Source organism: Gadus macrocephalus, chromosome 8 (genome assembly GCF_031168955.1).
Source record: "Gadus macrocephalus chromosome 8, ASM3116895v1".
Lineage (NCBI taxonomy): Eukaryota > Metazoa > Chordata > Actinopteri > Gadiformes > Gadidae > Gadus > Gadus macrocephalus.
In genome coordinates, this window is record NC_082389.1 from 17358968 (window position 1) to 17380291 (window position 21324).

The window sequence follows — 21324 nt, forward strand, 5'->3', positions numbered from 1 at the left end:
CCTCTCCCATACCGCTTCCGAAGCAGCAGTTGAGCTGGGAGAGCAGGTCAGACTTAGAGAGCCTCTTCCACTGCACAGGGATTTGCTCTAAACTGTCCAGCCGTTCTGGGAAAGAATGTGGAGTGCTATAGTTAGCCGCAGCCTCTCGTTTGCCAACAGATGAGTGGTTGAATGTTTGGGAAAACACTATGCGGACGCTGGTTCTGACCGGTCACTGCTTCGCAGCTGTCCTCTTCTCTCAAGAGGCCGTCAATCTGCTCCTATCCTGACCCTAAAGAGCCCAGTAAACGTCTTTTTAGTTATTTTCGGAGATCCCTCTGGATAAACCTTACTGTTTCGTTTTCAGTAGTTCCCTGAGCTTTTCTTTTTAAGTGGAGCAACCTTGTCATGTCATGTTAGTGGTTAATCATTTCCCATATTTATTTGCATTAGGTGCTGGGATTTACAACCAAGATTTTCCCTCCCTGAAACAATTTCACAGTTACAGTGTGACTATTGTCTTCAATCCATTTATAATCTTCCATGACTTTGAAAATCCATGATTTAACCTCAGGCTGTTAATCCAGTCCAATTTGCCAGCCCTTTTTGGGATCAAGGGTTTAACATGTAATGTACTAATATAAAAGACAACTATCACCAGAGTATGTTAGAACGTAATAAAGGTGTATAACGCGGGGAAGTGGTGAGAGGATTACACGCCTGTTGGCCTCTTGTGTTGACTTCAGAATTTGCATGGATCTAAGACCAGAGAATGAGGTAACCGTGAGAAGGTCAGTGCGATCCAACACACAGAACACCCCTCCCTCCTCAAGTGAACCACAATGTACAAGTACCCTGACAGGTTCACTTGAAGTTGGCCCTGGTTACATATTGCTCCAGCTGTGTTTGTCCTGAACACTCATAAGTTATGTCCACAACTTGTACTTTAACAACGCATTCAGATCCTCGGATTGGGAAATAGCAGTAAACGGGCTTTAAAAGGTCAAAATTAATCATTTCAACCACAAATGCCAACCTGCAAATTCAACATAAGCAACAATTTTCCTACACTGTACAAACCAACATTTATTAAATGATCATCGAAAAACTACAGACATCCTCTCATTGTAGGGTGACTATGGTAACCCTACAAACTTTTAAACCATCCTAGCCTCCTGTATGGTCACAACTAAAACGTGACCAAACCCAAAACTACAGCAAACCGCACCTTGCACTGAACATTTTTACACACATGACTCGGTACTGACGCTGTGGCAACTTCCCTTGCTGATTAAGCAGAAGAGACATTAATTAATAACGACATTAATAAGACAACAACAGCCTGTCCTTCCTCCTCTCTCTCGCCCCCCCCCCCCCCCCTGCACGCACGCACACGCACACACACACACACACACACACACACACACACACACACACACACACACACACACACACACACACACACACCTGTCCACTGTTTGTTCCTCATTGCAGGGGTTTGTGTACAGTTGATATCTCATAACAACCATGAGACGCTGCTGGGGGGCCTGATTGTTGTTCTGCCCTGAACCTGAACCCACCCCCCATCGATGCTTTCAGCAATTGGAGTAAAGTTGATAAAAAAGAGAAACCATAAAGAAGAGTTGAATAAGTGTTGAGCTGAGGTCACATAACTCCAGAAGGGTTTCACCCACTGAACAGTGAACAGCAGCCTGCCGGGGGGTTTGTGCTGCTTCTGGCCGGTTGGCCCTGAGTGACATGGCACCCGCGCCACCAATGCCAGCTTGTTAAAATCAGATTATGTCCTCTCGTGCCCCCACCTGCCCCGTCTGGCATTCCTGAGAAAGAGCCTGGGGAACCCAGAGGAGATCCTCTGCTCTTAAACCCTGGGAGCCTTTTGGGGGCTAATTGGACCGCATTTCCTCTGCAGACTGCAGTGGTTCTGGAGAGGACCGAAAACAGAGAGAAAGAAAGAGACAGAGAGAGCTGGATGGGGGGAGGGGAGAGGGGATGAGAGAGGGAGAAAGAGAGAATAAAGAGGGAGGGAGAGAGAGGAACAGGAGTGTCCGCTAGTGACCTCAAGGAGGGTTGTGGGCGTGGTCTTGCCCATTGGGTCTCGCCCAGCCTCCATTGGGCCCCAGCCTCCATTGGGCCCCATTAAATCCTGGTGTGTGTCGAGCGGGGCCACAGCCAAGGTCAATACTGTACATCACAGGCCCCTGGGGCCCCCTGACCTCTCCACAGCACATCCTGTTTGCCCAGCAGGGAGGAGACAGAACCTTGGCCCAAGTCTCTCAGCACCATACAGCACACACAGACACACTCCTAGAGATACACGCATGCACAGTACACACACACACCTAGAGATTCACATGCACACACACCTAGAGATTCACATGCACAAACACCTAGAGATACAAACATGCACACACACACACACACACACACACACACACACACACACACACACACACACACACACACACACACACACACACACTTAGAGATACACATATGCACACACACACACACACACACACACACACACACACACCTAGAGATACACACATACACCTAGAGATTCACATGCACACACACCTAGAAATACAAAGATGCAACACACACACACACACACACACACACACACACACACACACACACACACACACACACACACACACACACACACACACACACACACACACCTAGAGATGCACATATGCACACACACCTAGAGATAGACATATGCACACAAACATGTAGAGATGTACGTGCACACATAAAGATATGCATGCACACACCTAGGGATACACCCCCCCCCCCCCCCCCCCCCCACACACACACACACACACACATACATAGGAATATACGCGCACACACACAAACACAAACACACACATACAGATATATGTAAACACAAAAATAGGCAGCTTTTTACTGGTTTGAATGATTTTCTTTTATGTACTGTATGTTCCTGTGTGTGTATTGCCTTTATTTAAACTGATCGGCACCAAGACAAACTCCAGTAAACTGTGTTGACATGGCAATAAAGTATTGAACTTGATATCCATGCACATACAAGGATTCATTTGCACGTCACAGACAGAGACACAAACACATCAATGCACACACGCACACAATCATACACACAAACACTCCAACACCAAGCTCTAGCAACATCACACAACCACTCACACACACACACGTACATACACTCACTCCAACACCACTCTCCAGCAGCATCATCAGTGATGCCCTTTGACGCGTCAAACTGTTTGTCTTTATGAGACAAACTGTTTGTCAATCCTCTGTTTAACTTTAAACGTTTCTCTGAGTCACAACAACAACAACAACAACAACCACCACTACATTTGGGACGCTCTGAAGGTGTATTTGTGACACTAGAGGGATACCCTAACCTCATCCTCTCGGACCACTGACCTAAAAGCCCCTCCAAAATAGACACAACATATCTCACATGCACAGCCAGCCGATGAACTGGCATGTGTGTGAGACCGTGGGTGCGGGTGTAGACGGGAAGGCTAGACGAACACTACCCTCCATATCGCACAGGTCTTGAAGAAACCCAGAAATAGCAACAGAGAAACATAGTATGATGTGAAGATGGGTTAATAGCATCCGCAGGGCGACATCAAGCATTTGACTAACTGTTGTTGACTTTGCCCGTGGTATAACGGAGATATAGCGCTCGGTTGGAGGTGTTTATGTTTATTTCTGGGCTTGGAGCAAGGTTTCATTTTACAAGTCTAGTTTCAGATTGCTTGTTGATGTGCAACCGAGGCCGCCCCCCTGTCCCCGGGATCCCTCCAAGGTTAAGGCCATGTGGGCACATGGAGGGCTGTCGGGCAACAACTGCAGGAACACATTCACAAACCAAGAGCCCCTAAAACTCCGATCACACAAACGGTTCCAACCATGTTGGAAGTCATTTCCCAATATTGAAACTAATTCTAGCAGGTTTTTTTAATGGCTGCAGCTTTTAATTGCCTTAATTGTGACGACCCTTGGTTGTCACAATGATATCAATAATCTAATTTCCATCAATCTGAGGCTACTATACTCTAAATTGTTCTTGAGTTGGCCTGCTTCATAGGCCGATTTAAGACAGGAGAAAATCCAGATAGTTTGAGTGACAATTAAGTGTATTTAAAAAAAAAAACACACATCTGGGAAGTATATATTTGGAACATCTGTTGGCACAATGTTAGTACCAATATAATACATTTAGATGCTCTTATATTCCAATGTTTTTATTATACTTAATTAGATTATTGATATCATTGTGACAACCAAGGGCCGTCACAATGATATCAATAATCTAATTTCCATCAATCTGAGGCTACTATACTCTAAATTGTTCTTGAGTTGGCCTGCTTCATAGGCCGATTTAAGACAGGAGAAAATCCAGATAGTTTGAGTGACCATTAAGTATATTTAAAAAAAATAAAAACATCTGGGAAGTATATATTTGGAACATCTGTTGGCACAATGTTAGTACCAATATAATACATTTAGATGCTCTTATATTCCAATGTTTTAATGCAGTTGAATATTTTTTTTGTTTTGTTTTTGTCCTAGAAATAGCCAACTTCCTTCAAAGGAAACTTGTAGATGTAGAATGGAATGTATAATTTGAGATGTAGAATGGAATTTGCCTGTAAACATGTTCCTTATGAACACATCAGCTACACATTATTTGTTCCAAAGAACAAATGATCTATAATTTGTATTGCGGTCTGAGGTGAAACAACTAGGCCTATATCATTCAGAGGAAGCAAGTCCATTCAAGTTGTGACAGAAAGTAGGTCGAACAGAAATGCCATTCCAACATAGTGTTTGCATAGCAACCACCGCAATAGACCAACATGTAAACCATCAATCCTGACCACTCTCAGCAGGCAGTTAAAGACAAATCTGTAACATATCCAATGAATAAATAACTAAATGTGTCTGTGTTTTAGAAGATTCACAACATCTGTAGCCTCCTTTGTTCAGATTCAAGAAGACGCAAAGCCTTCGATAAGCATGGCTATAAGAAAAGGGCAATCAAATATATCATTTGGACATAAGAATGTGAACCCAATTACCAAGATAATCTATCAACATTGGCCCAATCAGTCTTGATAGACCCATGTCCATTTTGATTATTATATTAGTTAAAAGGCTATATTGTACCATTGAGTTTGATTTGAATTTGATGGCCTGTACTGTGACTCCACCGTAAGAAAAGACATTCCCAATGAGGTCTCCTTTATTAAATTTTCATTACGCTTCTTGTTTAGTTCAGTCTTACGACAGATTTGTGGCACCAGAAATGGAAAAGGTTCCCCAAGTATTCTGAATATTTCTAGCGTGGGGATGCCCTCTACTGGGCAACATGGAACAACATACACTCGAGAGGCACGCCCATCTCTTAACGGTCACCATCTTCATGATTTGTGAATAGTAATCGGCTCTACATAGCCTGGCACCGCCCACCTACCTCAATTTTAATTTCACTTCAGTACAAATTAAATGAAATACGATGGTCTGGTAGGACCAGGCTAGGCTCTACAGGTGAACCTCGGAAATTTGAATATCATATTATTTCAGTTATTAATTTAAAAGGGGAAACTAATATATTATATAGACTCATTACATGCAAAGTGGCACATTTCAAACCTTTTTTTGTTATAATTTTGATGATTATGGCTGACAACTTCTGAAAACTTCAGAAAATTAGAATATTTTGAAGGGTTCCAGATTGTAGATCAAAGTGTCACACTCTAATAATTAATTAATCCAAAACACCGGCAGAGGGTTTCTGAGCCTTTAAATGGTCTCTCAGTCTGGTTCAGTAGAAGCCAGGGGAGTGAGCGGGGTTGAGCGGGTTGTTCCTGTGATGGTCCTCACTGGCAATGAGGACCATTACAGGAACAACCCGCTCAACACCACTCGGCTCCCTCTCCTAGCCAACATAGCTCCTCCACACATCCGGCGAGTAGTCCTCGCTCAAAGGATGCTCCAAAAGACCAAAGACTCCCCTCACCTTCCAGTTCACATGGACATTTTCAATCCACCCCCTGCCCGACTTCCATCTAGACGACCAATTTGGAAGAACCCACCACCAGCTGATCTCACCATCCAATCAGTTCGGAAAAAGGAATGGGAGTCCAAGGACGTCCACATCTGGGGTCAGACCCCGTCCTACCGGTCCCTGGCATCACTCTACCAAGGAAGCAGTGGACACTAAATAGATTCAGGACTGGACATGGTCCCTGCTTGGCCAGCCTTCACAAATGGGGCCGCAGCCCCACCCCACGGTCTGCTTATGGAGAAAAGCAAACAATGCGTCACATCATTGAAGCAGGCCCTCTGCAAGGACTTAAAGGAGGACTTGTCACCCTTCATACAGCAGATCAAGAGGCAACTGCTTCGCTAAAGGACTTTGCATTCGCTAAAATAAATAAATGCCCATTAATAGAAAGTTAAGCGGAAGGGGAAAGTGTGGTAGGAAAGGGTGCACAAGCAGCAGGGATGACCGCAGCCTGGGGAGAATTGTCATTCAAAGTGTGGGGGAGCTTCAGAAAGAGTGGACTGAGTCTGGAGCTACTGCGTCATGAGCCACCACACACAGACGGATCCAGGACATGGGCTTCAACTGTCATATTTCTCTGGTCCTCCACAGTCTGAGGAATTTGGGAGCCATGTCATCTGCTGGTGTGGGTCCCCTGTGCTTTATTAAGTCCAGATTCAACCAGGAGATTTTGGGGCATTTCATGCTTTCTTCAGCAGACGAGCTTTATGGAGATTCTGGCTTCATTTTCCAGCAGGACTTGGCATCTGCCCACACTGCAAAAAGTACCAAAACCTGGTTTAAAGACCATGTGATTACTGTGCATACTCTCCATACAGAATCTATGGGGAAATGCTAAGAGAAAGATGACAGAATGCAGAAGAGTGCTATTGAAGCATCCGTGTCTTCCATTAACACCTCTGCAGTGCCACAGGCTGACATCATCCATGAAATGCTGCATTAAGGCAATCATTCATGCAAAAGGTGCCCAAACCAAGTACATAGGCATTATTGAGGTACTTTTCAGAGGGCCGACATTTCGGTATTTTTTATTATTTTATTGATTTCATGTTCTCTAATTTTCTGAGATTTTCCTAAGCTGTAAGCGATAATTATAAAAGACTTGAAATATTCAAATTTCTGCAAGTCTATATTGTTTCACTTTTGAGGTTGAATTACTGATAAACCTTTTGCACAATATTCTAAATCAAGTTCACCCGTTTATGGACCATTTTCTAGAATGTTGAGCATACCATGTCCTGCTAAATAAAGGCAGAATGCAGAGAACCTTCTGTAGCCGATAACATTTAAACTACCTTAACAGTTTAAAGAACTGCATAAAACATTTGTGTCCAATACAACATTGCCTTTTATGTATCCATTTTCTAATTTGTAGTTATTTTTATTGGTCGGAATAATGGCTTATTTGTCAGGATACGTTTGTATCCAACATTTGATTTAGCTTCATACCATTTAACCACAAGGTGACGTAGACCCAATTTAATTCCAATACTGTACTACTACCGATGATTATTTAAATGCCATGATGTACGTGATACAATTAGAGTGCAACGTTCGTAGTACAGCCACCACATCTCAGGATGATCAAAAACAGAATGCCACAAGACTCAGTCCGTTATCTGAATAACCACATTTATTTCAAAACATCTGAACAAATGAGGTGTCGATCACTGCAGGGCCCAGGAAGGTCTGCTCCTCCCCAGTGGCCAGGCACCTCACATCTTCAGAGACCTGGGAACAGGACAGCCTTCAGTTAGCCATGCTCAAAATGTAGGCTTCTAAAAACACATTTAGGAAAGGCTGAAGCTCAAGTAAAACAAGTTATATTGAAGGGTGTTTAGCCATGTGCTACTAGGATTTAGAAGCATATAGCTGAGGTTTTGCAGTTTGCAAACAACTGAATACCCCCTTTCCCCTGTCCAACAAAGAAGCTACTGAATACCCCTAAGGTATCAAATGGGCTCTTGGGTATTCAAAATGATACCGTCAACGACAGCAGGTGGTCAAAGTGTCAAGTGATACAATAATAATGTGTAGTTTATTATTTAGTCTGTTAATGACAAAGCATACACAAGATAATTATGATGAAAACGTGTGAAAAATGGCAGGCTCTATGTTAAGAGGACCTGCTCCATATGCAGCTAAAGGGATCACTAAGGTAACCAAAAGTCGATTCACATTTGAATGGGCTTATACACTCCTCAAACAGACTCATTAATATTACTGTTCCTCTGAATTCTACACACTCAATCTTTAAATGATTTGCAGTAGTAAGCAGTAGTCAAATTTTGTACACGAGTGGCAGAGCAATGACAGATGACTTGAGCAATGACTAACATTTTAAGAAACTATTGAAACGTGACACACTGGTTGCTTTTGAGATCCAATTACTCCACTCCTAAAACTGAACATGTGGATTATGAGTGGAGTTCCAGGTGGACTTGGCGTCTCACCTTATCGCAGCCTCCTAGCCTCTCTTTCAGACTCCAGAAGTGTCAGCACATCGCCCTCTCTCACTGGACCCTTCACGTTCCTGATGATGGAGCGGTTGCTGTCATCCATGAACTCTACTCGGACCTGCAAGGGTAGAACAATCATTACAAGAGGGCAAATAAAAAGGTTGGGATTCTGGCCACACCACATTGAATATCCTGTTTCATAGTCCATTAGTAATATTAAATGTGGTACATCAGTGGACAAAATAGCAGTCATAATATTCTGCCTGGTTCCGTGTTTGATCGGTATACCAAGGTGCAGGCCGACTACACAGGGTTAAATTAATCCAGCATTTGAGTTTATAAATACGAGAGTTGTGGCAGAATATTCACAGTATGACAGAATATAGTATTATGTACTGTAGATTTATCTAGTGATTGGGCATGGCATTTTCAATACAAGGTCCAAGTTCTGATGGGGTTTATTATCGATAGACCATATTTATTCATATCAAAACACAAGTGCATGTTTGTTGGGTTTAATAAACCAGATAAAAGACTGCATTGCAATAATATGGTTTGAAGCCTTTTTCTAGTTAGCACAACGGATTTCCCGACACGGTGTAGAAAAACGCTTTTAATGTGTTCAAACGGATAAATCCATTATCAACGTCTTATGATCCAGTTTGATTATTTAAGAACAGATTTGTATTATTTTAGCACCTATTAATTAGGGCAACCTTTGTACCACGTCTAGCAGCAACAGTAGCATACCTGTGTACACTGTCCCTGGGAACCGGTTCTTCCGAGCACCTTGGTGACCTGGAACACGAGGCGTTAGATTAGTACAACCACAATAAAATAAGGTTTTGAAGGTAACGGAGCAGATTGGCGAGTGTCTCTACAGCAGAGCTTCAGCACGCTAGCGGATAGCATGGAGCTACTAGAGGGGCATGGACAGGCCTCCATGATGTGGTACCGTCCGGGCGGAGAGCACTACAATTTAACCCCCAATAAAAGTATACAAGGTCAACTCCCATCGGCTCAATTGGAAGATTAATTGTTCATGATAAATAATTTCATTTGTTATTGCAATAATATTGCCAAAATATGCATTTTCTTACTCTGGCAAGCTTGATCGGCTGCACGCGGCTGGCATCCATGTTGTCAGGTTAGACCGGAAAGGAAGTCACGTGGGGTGCGGAAGGTTTATATTGTAACTCCTTCCTTGAATTAAAATTTTACAAATAAAACTCTCGCAAAATAAAATTAAACATTAAACTTTGATGTGATCTTATTTCAAATGATAAACCGAATTATATTGCAGAACATTAAAATATTGTAAAGTGAATAATCCTTGTTCCGTTAGTGACTTCAGACTATACCATTCACGAAAACTGAAGGGCTGTACCATTTTATAACTCGAGTTCGAAATAAATCTTTTTTTTTCTAGAAAACCGTGCAATGCACTTTTTACGCCCAGAAATGAAATAACGCATGTTATGTTCCTCAAAGGAGATATTCAAAACTGTTATATCCTGTTATTTATACTATATTATATATTTGTATTCTTGAAATGAAAATTAAAAAAAAACTAAGAAGCAAAAAAAGACTAGTAAACATTTCCTCAACAAATCTGATTAATTAAGACAATTAATTTCTCAATAAAGTCATAATTCAGTGGTAACATTAAGTTTCAGATGTGAAAAAAACTAACATGTGTGTGTCTGATGATGTGTTTCCTTTTGGAATATTACATTTTGACTGTGGAATAAAAGTCATACTCTGGTGTTCACTTTATTTAAAGACATCTTCAAACATACTTCCGGTCCGTTTATTACATTTATTTTCGTTAGATAATTACATTTAGCACTGATACCTTTCATGAATCAAACCTTCATGAATATATTATTATTTATTATTTAATTCTAGCCTTTATTTATTACGTATATTCATTTAATTAATTTGTTTATTAATTCATTGATGTATTTGATTGTTAATAATGATTTCACGCTGCATTATTTCAGTCTGTTGTGTCTGAGCTTCACCATAGAATAAGTACCTGCAGATTCCGACTGAACAGTAAGCTTTTAATAGCCTTGTCAGCCATGGAGCACCGGGCCACCCCTGCACTCTGTGTGCCTGGCCTCTTCCCCCAGAACTCAAAGCTCTCTAAATTCCACGCTAATCCTCATGGACAGTATTTTTAACTTGCGTTCGGACAGAAAGAACAGCAATAGGATTAGAGCACAGTGAGGATGAATCCTCAACTCACACTGTTGATCCTCTGAAGGGCACGGCAGACAAACACGTCGCTTTTCCTCTCCATCTCTTCCTACTTTGTGCATGCTTGATGGCCCCAGCCGAGGAGAGGACCCGGTCCTGTCTGAATGGGATTCTCTTGGGATAATTTAGGTGAAAAATTGGATGGATTGACAAGACCTAAACTCCACTACATGAGGATCTCTGGATTAGAGGACATTTGTCACTGCAAGTAGTTGCCAAATGGAGCCTCCAAAGCCCATCAAGAAAGCCCTGAAGAAGCGGCGCTCCAGTCTCTTCGCCAGCATCAAGCGAGAAGTCAGCTTCTCCCAGAGCATCGAGGAGGACGACTTCCCCTTCTCCCAGGACAGCTCAGTGAAAGCCTGGACCTCCATGGACGATCTGGATGTCTCCTTCACCGAGAACAAAGAGAGCGGGCAGGGGGCCAAGGACGGCGGCAGGAAGGAGCTGAAGTCCGCCCTACGGCAGCCCAACATCGTCAACGTCAATGTGGGGGGCAAGGTCTTCCACATCCCCAAGCACCTGGTCCTCCGCTACCCCAAGACCCGGATCGGGATCCTGGCGCTCTGCAAGGACCCGGCCAAGCGGCTGACCCTCTGCGACGACTTCAACTTCCAGAAGAACGAGTTCTTCTTCGACAGGGACCCCATGTTCTTCCACTACATCTTCCACTTCTACTGCAGCAACGTCCTCTGGGTGATGGAGAGCCTCTGCCCCATCAACTTTGAGGAGGAGGTCAAGTTCTGGGGCTTGAGGATGAGGGACAGCCCGAGGTACGTAGCTCCGACACCTCATGTGTTCAGCTGTGTAGACACACCTTTGACTTTCTGTAATTCTGTTGTGTCGTTTGGCTGTCCAGGTGGCCGCCTCAACGACTGATCTATGACATTAACATCTATGAAAAGAGACGATTAACGTGTGTATTGTCACAGGTGTTGCCGCATTCTTTTCGAGGAGAAGGTGGACGACATCAGGGATCAGCTGAAGGTGAACCAGGAGCTTATCAACGAGATTAAGCCGCACCAGGACGACGAGGGCTACAGGAAGATGTTCCTGGGGGGCATCCGCAAGCTGCTCTGGGACCTGATGGAGAACCCCTACTCCTCGCTGGCGGCCAAGACCTTCGCCGTCTTCTCCAGCCTCCTGGTTCTCATCTCCATCGTGGCCATGACCTTGAACACGGTGAAGGAGCTCAGGGTGTACAAAGTCTACGGCAAGACCTACATGGAAATGGTTGAGATCTTCTCCATCCTCTTCTTCACCCTGGAGTACTTCCTGCGCCTGTTGACCACCGCCGACATCAAGCACTTTGTGAGGAGCACCCTCAACTTTGTGGATCTGGCGGCGGTGCTGCCCTACTTTCTGCAGATCGTTTTCGAGCTTTTCTTCATCGATTCGGAGAGCGCGGGCGCCCAGGAGGACCTGAAGACCATGGCCCGGGTCAGTAAGGTCAGCAAGGTGCTGAAGGTGGTGAAGCTGATGCGCATCTTTCGCATCCTGAAGCTGGCCAGGCACTCGACGGGGATGAGGGCGTTCGGCTTCACCATCCGCCAGTGCTCCGAGCAGGTGGGTCCGACCCCAGGACGGGGGAACTGTGTTTACCATCACGATTAATAAGGTTCTTGTTTTGATGGAGGATTATGGATACGGACAACTCTGGAACTACAGCTGTCCGTATCCAAAAATACTTTTGGAGCAATTTATTTTTATAAACGTATCCGATATAATTATATAAACGTATTCGTAAATATTTGTGTATTCCGTTCCCACTAGTGAAGCGTTCTTTCAACAACTAACCCAATAAGGGGACATTCGTCTTTATACACATGTTCTTCTCCTCCCCTGTGTGGGGCCTCAGGTGTGCTGTCTGTTCCTGTTCATCGCCATGGGCATCTTCACCTTCTCTGCCCTCATGCACTCTGTGGAGGTGGACCAGCCGGGCACGCCCTTCAGCAGCATCCCCGACGCATGGTGGTGGGCCGCGGTGAGTCCCTCACACCCCCTGCCCCGGCCCCCAGGGGCAGGGTGCCTCTGGGGCGCTGGGGAGGGACCCCGGGACCTCCAACACCTGGAGACACACAAACAAATACAGAGCAGGCACAAGGATATGCACACACACCTACACAAGGATGCACACACACAAACACACAACGATACACACACACTCAAGTATACACACACACACACCAGGATGCACACACACGCACACACACACACACACACACACACACACACACACACACACACACACACACACACACACACACACACACACACACACACACACACACACACACAAACCTATTATTCCATAAACTCTTTGGAAACCAATTGATTAGGACGCTGGCCTTCCTGCTGGTTAAAGATGGACTTTAGGTTCATGTGTCATTCGGAAGCAACTCTTTTTCTTTCCCCACATTGTTTCATTCACAAGCACGCCAGTCATAAGCATGTCTGATTTTTTTGTGCATCAATTCAATCCATTTGTATTTAAGGTACACACTAGCTATAGGGCTTACATGATATGGGGCTTACATCTAGGGGTAGGATTTACAATGCTGTTACATAACACACCATTAATGGGTGGAAGCAGAAATTAGGTATCGGACCGTTGTGTGAGAAGACAATCCTCAGCCGTGCCACCGAAATGATTTGTTTATGTTCCCATGGCTTCCTAATAAAGATTAGGAAGACTCAAATCCCATTGGAAAAACATATCTGTTGGTCAACAGTATACTAAAACGAAGATAATCCTTCAATCTTGCTAGTTTGAGACTTAAGATTCTATGCCTGTGTGCTGTGTGTTGCATCGTCCATGTATCCCCCCGTGTTTCTTCCCCTCTGATTCGGTGACATTAGGTTTGCCTCTAGCCGTGGGGTAGCAGCTGTTGGGTTAACTTGGTCTAATCCTGACTAATGCGCTGTAATGCGTGGCGTTTCTGACCAGACACACTGATTTCATTCAGGGAGTGGACGGAGAAGGGCACCGGTATTGTTCCGTGTCTCCAGTTGGTCCAGCTGCTTCTCAATAGTGTTTATACATTGTTTATGTTTACAACGCTGCTACAGGTCTAAACATACTTCCTATGATGCAACCAGATCTGCTAGTCACAATGCATCTGGATGATCCACCTCATGTCAAGGGCCAAAACTGATTGTTAAACTGATTATTCCGGCCAAAAGCGTTTTTTTTACAAAACGTCTCCTTCTGCTGGGATAACTCGTGTAAGGTTGTTTGTTTTCAATTTGACGAGTTAGTAAGCTAAAAAATACAATATAGCATTTCTTTCATTTTGGAAATGGACATTTTGGAAACATATAGCCTTCCGGGAGGGTTGGATTCTGGATTGAAAACCACAATCTCTACCCTCTAGAACTCCTTGAGCATGATGCCTCGCCCCTACCTGCTCCTATTTACTATATAACAGAGATCCCTGTGCGTGCCCCCCCCCCCCCCCCCCCCCCCCAGGTGAGCATCTCCACGGTGGGCTACGGCGACGTGGTGCCCATCTCCTACATGGGCCGCTGCGTGGCCTTCGGCTGCATCTCTTTCGGCATCATCCTCAACGGCATGCCCATCTCCATCCTCTTCAACAAGTTCTCCGACTACTACGCCAAGCTGAAGGAGCAGGAGTACACGCAGGCCAACGTCGAGCGCACCTTCAAGCTGCGCCAGCGCCTGCGCAGGAAGTTCGACGGCTGCTTCGAGCCGCCCCTGGAGGACTCGGACGACGAGGTCCACTACCGGCCCGAGGGCAGGCGGGACCTCCTGCTGGCCGGGGACTGAGGCCGGCCGGACGGCCACCGGCGACCCACGGCGACGTTGACCCTATATGGCCTTATCCCCCCCCCCCCCCCCCCCCCCGGGGAGGACGGGGGGTGGGGTGAGAAGGTCTCCGGCCTCTCCATCTGCGTGTGATGACACAGAGCCCACGGGCCGGAGGAGCAGAGGGTAAACAATCAAATGGGAGGAGTAGAGGCCGAGGCAGATGAAGATAAGCCTTAAGCCTGAGGTTTAGCGCCGCCACACGCCACCCGGGGTGGGACCTCCGTCAGACAGACGGCGGCCATCAGCCCTGTGGACGTCCTTTTCTCTGAACAATGGCGTGATTATCGATTAGGTGTGATTGATTTAGAACCAAATACAGCTGACGATGGTGTTCTGTTGGTGTCAGGGGCTCCTTATTGTTGATCTAAGAAATATAAATCACATGTATATATGCTATATAAACATATGATACATGTTTTTTTTTATCATATGCACCACTGAGATTGGTTTGAAGTCCATAAAGTCAAATGAAAATGCATTTTATTTAATTTGTTTATTAATCATGGAAAAGGGTTCATACAGTCTATGATTTAACGACATTAAACTCTTAGAATATCATTCCCGTGATGCATTGCTTTCACCAAGATACTTACCAACTTGCCAAACCTCAATATCTCCCACACCCTGCACCTAAACCTGCTCCCTTGACGCCCATCGTTTCTAACCTAATGCCAAAAACAGTTTCAGACCCAATTCACATTTAAACCCTTACGCTAATACCTCCACTTCACTAATTCTAACCCATCATCGAAAATACCTCCAGCAAAGTTCTAAAACCCCACATGTCAGTGGAAAAAGCCATTCACTCTGAAAATCCTTTTTAACTGCATTAAAGGCAGAATAATAAATGCGGCACAGAGGGCATAAAAAAATCCATTTGCATTACGTTGGACTTCAAATATTTACTGATCCAGGGTCATGGTGATATCAGCGTCCTCACTCCTCACGGTTAAGATTTCTCTGAATAGCCCAGAGGCCAGTTGTTACGTTGTCCTTTCTGCATCCGAGGTTGGTATGGGGATAGTTACGCGTACAGCGACATCTTCTGGTCGGAATTCATTACGCCATGCCCGAGGCTCTGAATATTATTTCCTAAACTTTAGATGTTTATTTAATCAATTCTAGCACCGTTTATTTTATCCGATGCATTTTTATTTTTTACCCCTTTTGAGTGTGAGTTAAATTGCGATAGAAAAATGAATAGCAACTTTAAATGGTTAGTTTTAAACGTTTTAAAGATCCCTTGCCATGCTATTTTATGGATGCTTTAATATAGGTATTAGTGGGCCACAAACACAGTATTCAAAGACGTCCCCGAAATTCAGCCGTGGTGCAGAGTTACAGCCACTCCGAACCAGTCGCACATTGAGCTTCCCCCAAACGCGCTGTTTCGGTGGGCGTGTCAAGGCAGGTCAAGGAGGGGGGTGGGGGTGTGGCCCTGAGCAGCTTGTAGCCACAGTACCATGCGCTCTGTTTACGGTGGATGTATCGCAATGGCTCGTAGAGAAACCCATATTATGCATAGATATCTATATCATATAATATATAAGGTGCACACAGCTTTTGGCCGTGATAATATGTATTATTTGATATAGATATCTATGTATTATATGATATTATTTAGATGTAGAGCCCCAGGACTGTAACGCAAGTGTTGTACACTTCCTTGTTATTTGGATAACCGTTCTGCTGTTGGTGTGATGGCGCATAACACGTCGGACTCTCGTCTCTGGTATTTCTACAACGAGACTCGTAGTGGGGGTTATCTCAGCCATGGTTGAGAATGAATTGGGGGGAAAGGAACTTTGGCTTTGACTCCCTGAAGTACATGAACCACGACATGGAGGAGAAGGGGATTGTTGGCCGCGAATGTATCCCGCTTGAGCCCTGCTTCCCGCCGCCTCGGCAGCGGTCAGCGCTAATCACCGCCTCCTGAAGCCGAGGCGGTGGTCCATCGGCAGCGAGGCTCCGGCGGGAGACGACCGCGGTCAACAATCCCTTTCTCCTCCATGTCGTGGTTCATGCCTACTTCAGGGAGTCAAAGCCAAAGTTCCTTTCCCCCAATTCATTCTCAACCATGGCTGAGATAACCCCCACTACGAGTCTCGTTGTAGAAATACCAGAGACGAGAGTCCGACGTGTTATGCGCCATCACACCAACAGCACAACGGTTATCCAAATAACAAGGAAGTGTACAACACTTGCGTTACAGTCCTGGAGCTCTATATCTAAATAATATCATATAATACATAGATATCTATATCAAATAATACATATTATCACGGCCAAAAGCTGTGTGCACGTCCAGACGATATAATGAATCACAAAGGACTTCGTCGGGTTCTCCGACGTCCCTGGTTCTTCCACTTCCACATCAATCTGTAGTAGACAGAACCGCGCGCTGCCTGCTGCCTGCTGCCGGCGCGAGGCACCACCGCCCGGCTGCCCGCTGCCGGGCGGTGGTGCTTCGCGGCGGTGGTGCCTCGCGGCAACCGGCGGCAGGCAGCATGTCACAGTTCATGTACTTTGATGTCGTTCTGCCATTGCATTCAAAATTCTGTAGCCTGTTACTACGAACTAAGCAACTACCATACACGTATTAGCATTTAGCACTAGCTCAATCACGACTCCTTCAGAACAATCACGACTCCTTCAGAATTCTTGTGGGTGGTTACGAACCAACCAAGTGGGCAGGGCCATGAATAATAATTTGACAACGCTACGTCACAGTGTCACCTTATCCAGATCGGCTCATTTCTTCTGCCTTTTTCCTTTCATTGCCTATTGCATTCAGCAGACAAACTGCATAGATTTCAAACTTACCACAGCTCACAAACTTATTCAGACCTATGTTATTTAACAAACAATAGGAAAAATGTGATTTTAATGGCATGGGCTCTTTAAAACCAATTCAAATGTATTCACTTGGTAGCCTACTTGGTCGATATTTCAAACCTTTTCTGGATGCGAACTTGTTTTAATTTATTGATCATGATTTAATATGATAACGAACTAATAGTTTATATTGTTGATCCATATCCTGTTCTAATGACATTAAAACCAAAACAAATCCTACCAACATGTATGTTACCTAATTAACATTTTATAAAAGCAATGTAAAGAGAAATGTGGAGAAATGTAGGATGTAGCAATTTAATTAAGAATGTCAAAAGTTCAAAGTAACTACATCATAGCTGTCTTCTTCTGCGTAATGTTTTTGCGTTTGGTTTGCTGAGGTTGCGTTGAAATCCTTGAAATCATCAGTGCCACCGGGGATCTGTTCAAAGTCCTTCCACCCATCTTGATGAGACAAGATAAGCCATATCCAGGGGAAATTGTCAGTGGCACAAACCCTGATAATGGAGAGATTGTGATATTGTGATGACATTTGAATGAAGCATTTATTTTGTGAGGATGGTTTCACAATGAGCTAATGCTTTCCTCTTGACGTCGTTACAGGTCTAGAGTATATTTACTAATGGTTCATTCAAACAATCTATATATGCTTGGACACCATATAAAAATAATCCTTTCTGTTCTTTGAATGACACTCCTAGAAAATGTCTTATATCTTGTGTTTTATTGCCATGTACAGTTAATTAATCAGCCTCTTCTCACCCTTTCAACATCCCTTTGTAAAACTTATGTAAAATGGTCCTACATAAATAAAGATTATTTTACATTACAAAAGGATCCCTGATAGGAAATGAGAGTGTGGGGCCCAGGCCTTGTGTGTGTGACTGCAGAGGCGTCGGTAGATCACGGCGTGACAGGCCTTAATCTTAATGACGCTCCGTCCTTGAGCCGCACGGCCCCGCGGCGCCACCCCTCAGCTCGGGATCGGGACATGCTTTTCGGTCCACAAGGCCAAACTTCTTCAATCTTCGGAAAAAAGTTGAAAATGCATGCAGAGTCAGCAAAATCCCCCCTGACAATAGGGAGGTGGGTCTCCCTATAAAAACCAGCCCTATACGCTCTTCCCTCTATATTCTCCTTCTGTCCTCTTCACTCCGTCACTTTACCTCCATCCCCGTGAGTCCCGGCCAGAGAGCACGAGTCATGGCGGTGATCAACAGGTGTGTGCTGCCCCTGCTGGTGCTGCTGGCGGCCGCGGCCTGCGTGACCCACGGCCAGGAGAGGATTAAGATGTGCGGTCGAGACCTGATCCGCTTGGCCGTCACGTCCTGTGGGAGCTCCCGGCAGCGGAGGAGCGCCGCTGAGTCCCAGCAGGGCCGGCTGGCCGGTGAGTGGAGGCTGCTTGTGTTCGGGTTGAGTCAGAGCTCAGGTCTCTGCTAGTTCACCCGTGTTGAAGTCTTTCTTCAGATCCTGCAACTCTTACTGATGCATGTTTGTCATGTGTTCGCACGCTAAGCGCTGTTATTGGCAGGGGACTTGGCATTGGCCCTTTCTCCATGGCGGACCACTGCAAGGACTGCATGCATGAAGAACCATAATACTATTAGGCCATGGAGAAGAACTGTAGGGACGCTGATTGGAGGAGGAGAATTTTTTTATTGTTCATTAGAGGATTAAAATAGAGCAGTTTTTCATTAGAGGCCATTACAAGTCTTCTGTTCAGCAGATTATCAAAAAATCTTCTGCTTTCTGCAATTATGGTAAAACTTGAACTGCATTTCTCTCTACTTGGCTTTCAAACGTTTGTCCTCCTCTCCTCTCTCTGACCACCCAAGGAGACCATGGCCTCCCCGTCCAGGAGCACCAGGGACCCTCTGGGTCTACCGGTACCCCCTTACAGCTGGACCAGAACCCCCAGACCCAGCACCCCAAGCAGGACCAGAACCAGGACCCAAACAGGGACCCAAACCGGGACCAGGACCGCCACCCGGACCGGGAGCAGGACCCTGAGCTCTCCCTGGTACCTGGCTGGTACGGCGCACCCTATCGAGTGCGCCGTTCTGCCGGGAGGATCTCTGATGTGTGCTGTGAGAAAGGCTGCAGCATGAGGGAGCTCATACAGTTCTGCTGAGGGCCTGATCCGTCTGTCTCTGCCGCAGCCCCGTGTTTTGTTTAAAGAGCTTTTGGAAAGTTGCCTCCGAAGTTGAATTTGTCTTTCCGCTGTGTGCCAAAGTAAGGAATGTTAGACTAAGAGTATATATCGAAAGAGATTTCCTTGATTCAATTTAAAATGTTATTTATTTACCGTATCTTAAGTTATCATGTAAGTCACCATGTGTGGGAGTCTGTGTGGATGATGGTTGGTTCAATCAGCCTCACCTGGCCGAGTCTGACCGATTGGACTCTGGGGCTGCACACCTGTTGCACATTTATTAATCAGTGTGCAGGCTGTGTACAGGTTGAACCAGCCATCACCCCACACTCAGGGAGAGATCTCCTGCATGGAGCACCCAGGCCATGGGTCATTACCAGCAAAACATACAATAAACCGGCGTAACGTCACCAATCTGTGTCCTTGTCTGGACAAGCCCAATCAAAGGCACCTTGTGGAGTGCAGCATTGGCTTTGCTACACCATGCTTGACTGTCGGAAATCTCTTGCTATGCCTTAATAAAGCATCATCATCTATTGAAGTTTTGTGGATGGTTTGATCCAACAGTCCTACCTTTCTTGTAAATGGCATATGCATAGGTAACCATATTAATTACAACAATGTGATTCACAATTATGCTTTGCTTATTATGAATACATTTTCCGTAGATGTACTTTATATATTGACTCTTGATATACCTTTTTTGGAACATTATTAAACATAACACACGCATATGCACACACACACACACACACACACACACACACACACACACACACACACACACACACACACACACACACACACACACACACACACACACACACACACACACACACACACACACACACATTCACACACACAAGAGAGAGAGAGAGAGGGAAAGGGAGAGAGAGAGAGAGAGAGAGAGAGAGAGAGAGAGAGAGAGAGAGAGAGAGAGAGAGAGGGAGAGAGAGAGAGAGCAAAGGCGAGAATTGAATAATTAATTGTGTCCAGTACAGAGCCACTTGGCGTGATAGCGCTAAATCGGATTGAGGCCAATCCAGGGCCATTCAACCCTATAATGACAGAAATAATCACAGTAACCCATCCACTTCTTTTCATTGGAGGGAGTTCATAATGTTCTAGATGGAAAGTCAATTATGGTTGCGATGATCCCCTCTGTACTGCAGCCTGTGTTAAATGAGTCTCATAGTCTATGGGATCAGTCCAAGATAATTGATTTGTTAATTGGTTTTTAGTTTGGGAGCGATGGTTTGGGCTTAAGCACACAATAGGGCTGGCTGTCACAGCGCACATTTAAAAAAAATCTGTATTTAGACAATGTTCTTTGAAGATGAATTTTGTTTCCCACGTCATTATGGCTATGGGATTAGTGGGCTCAATTAGGTTAGCTTAACTGATAATCATCATATAATGATTTGAATTCATGTGAACCCTAATAAGAAGTATAATTTTCTACACAGGTTTACATATATAAATACAAGACAGGAATACATTTTTATATATTTATATTTTATTATTTATTTATATTTATAGATGACTATATTTATAGTCGTGCAGTAATGAATTCACTTGTATACATGTGCTGTTTATCAATAAATATCGATAAACCGCAGAAGCAATGCACTTACCCCCAATGTTGGACAGTGACAGAGGTCGGGAAGCCGCAGTGCCATGTTTTGACCAACAG

The 21324-nt window shown here is 44.7% G+C and overlaps 3 protein-coding genes across 3 annotated transcripts; 2 read left to right on the plus strand and 1 right to left on the minus strand.

The window, feature by feature from the left end:
- Positions 1-7690: 7690 nt before the first annotated feature.
- rps28 (ribosomal protein S28) lies at positions 7691-9748 on the minus strand. Its single transcript, XM_060059612.1, has 4 exons — positions 9636-9748; positions 9286-9333; positions 8530-8653; positions 7691-7807 (listed from the first exon to the last, which is right to left on the minus strand). The coding sequence occupies exons 1-3, from the start codon at positions 9672-9674 to the stop codon at positions 8531-8533; spliced, it is 210 nt and encodes a 69-aa protein (XP_059915595.1). The 5' UTR covers positions 9675-9748; the 3' UTR covers positions 7691-7807; position 8530.
- A 948-nt stretch (positions 9749-10696) lies between these two features.
- Positions 10697-14618, plus strand: si:rp71-39b20.4 (potassium voltage-gated channel subfamily V member 2). The gene is made up of 4 exons (XM_060059613.1): positions 10697-11567; positions 11727-12360; positions 12653-12778; positions 14264-14618. The coding sequence occupies exons 1-4, from the start codon at positions 11017-11019 to the stop codon at positions 14579-14581; spliced, it is 1629 nt and encodes a 542-aa protein (XP_059915596.1). The 5' UTR covers positions 10697-11016; the 3' UTR covers positions 14582-14618.
- A 2649-nt stretch (positions 14619-17267) lies between these two features.
- Positions 17268-20604, plus strand: insl3 (insulin-like 3 (Leydig cell)). Its single transcript, XM_060059614.1, has 2 exons — positions 17268-18866; positions 19315-20604. The coding sequence occupies exons 1-2, from the start codon at positions 18683-18685 to the stop codon at positions 19608-19610; spliced, it is 480 nt and encodes a 159-aa protein (XP_059915597.1). The 5' UTR covers positions 17268-18682; the 3' UTR covers positions 19611-20604.
- Positions 20605-21324: the final 720 nt, after the last annotated feature.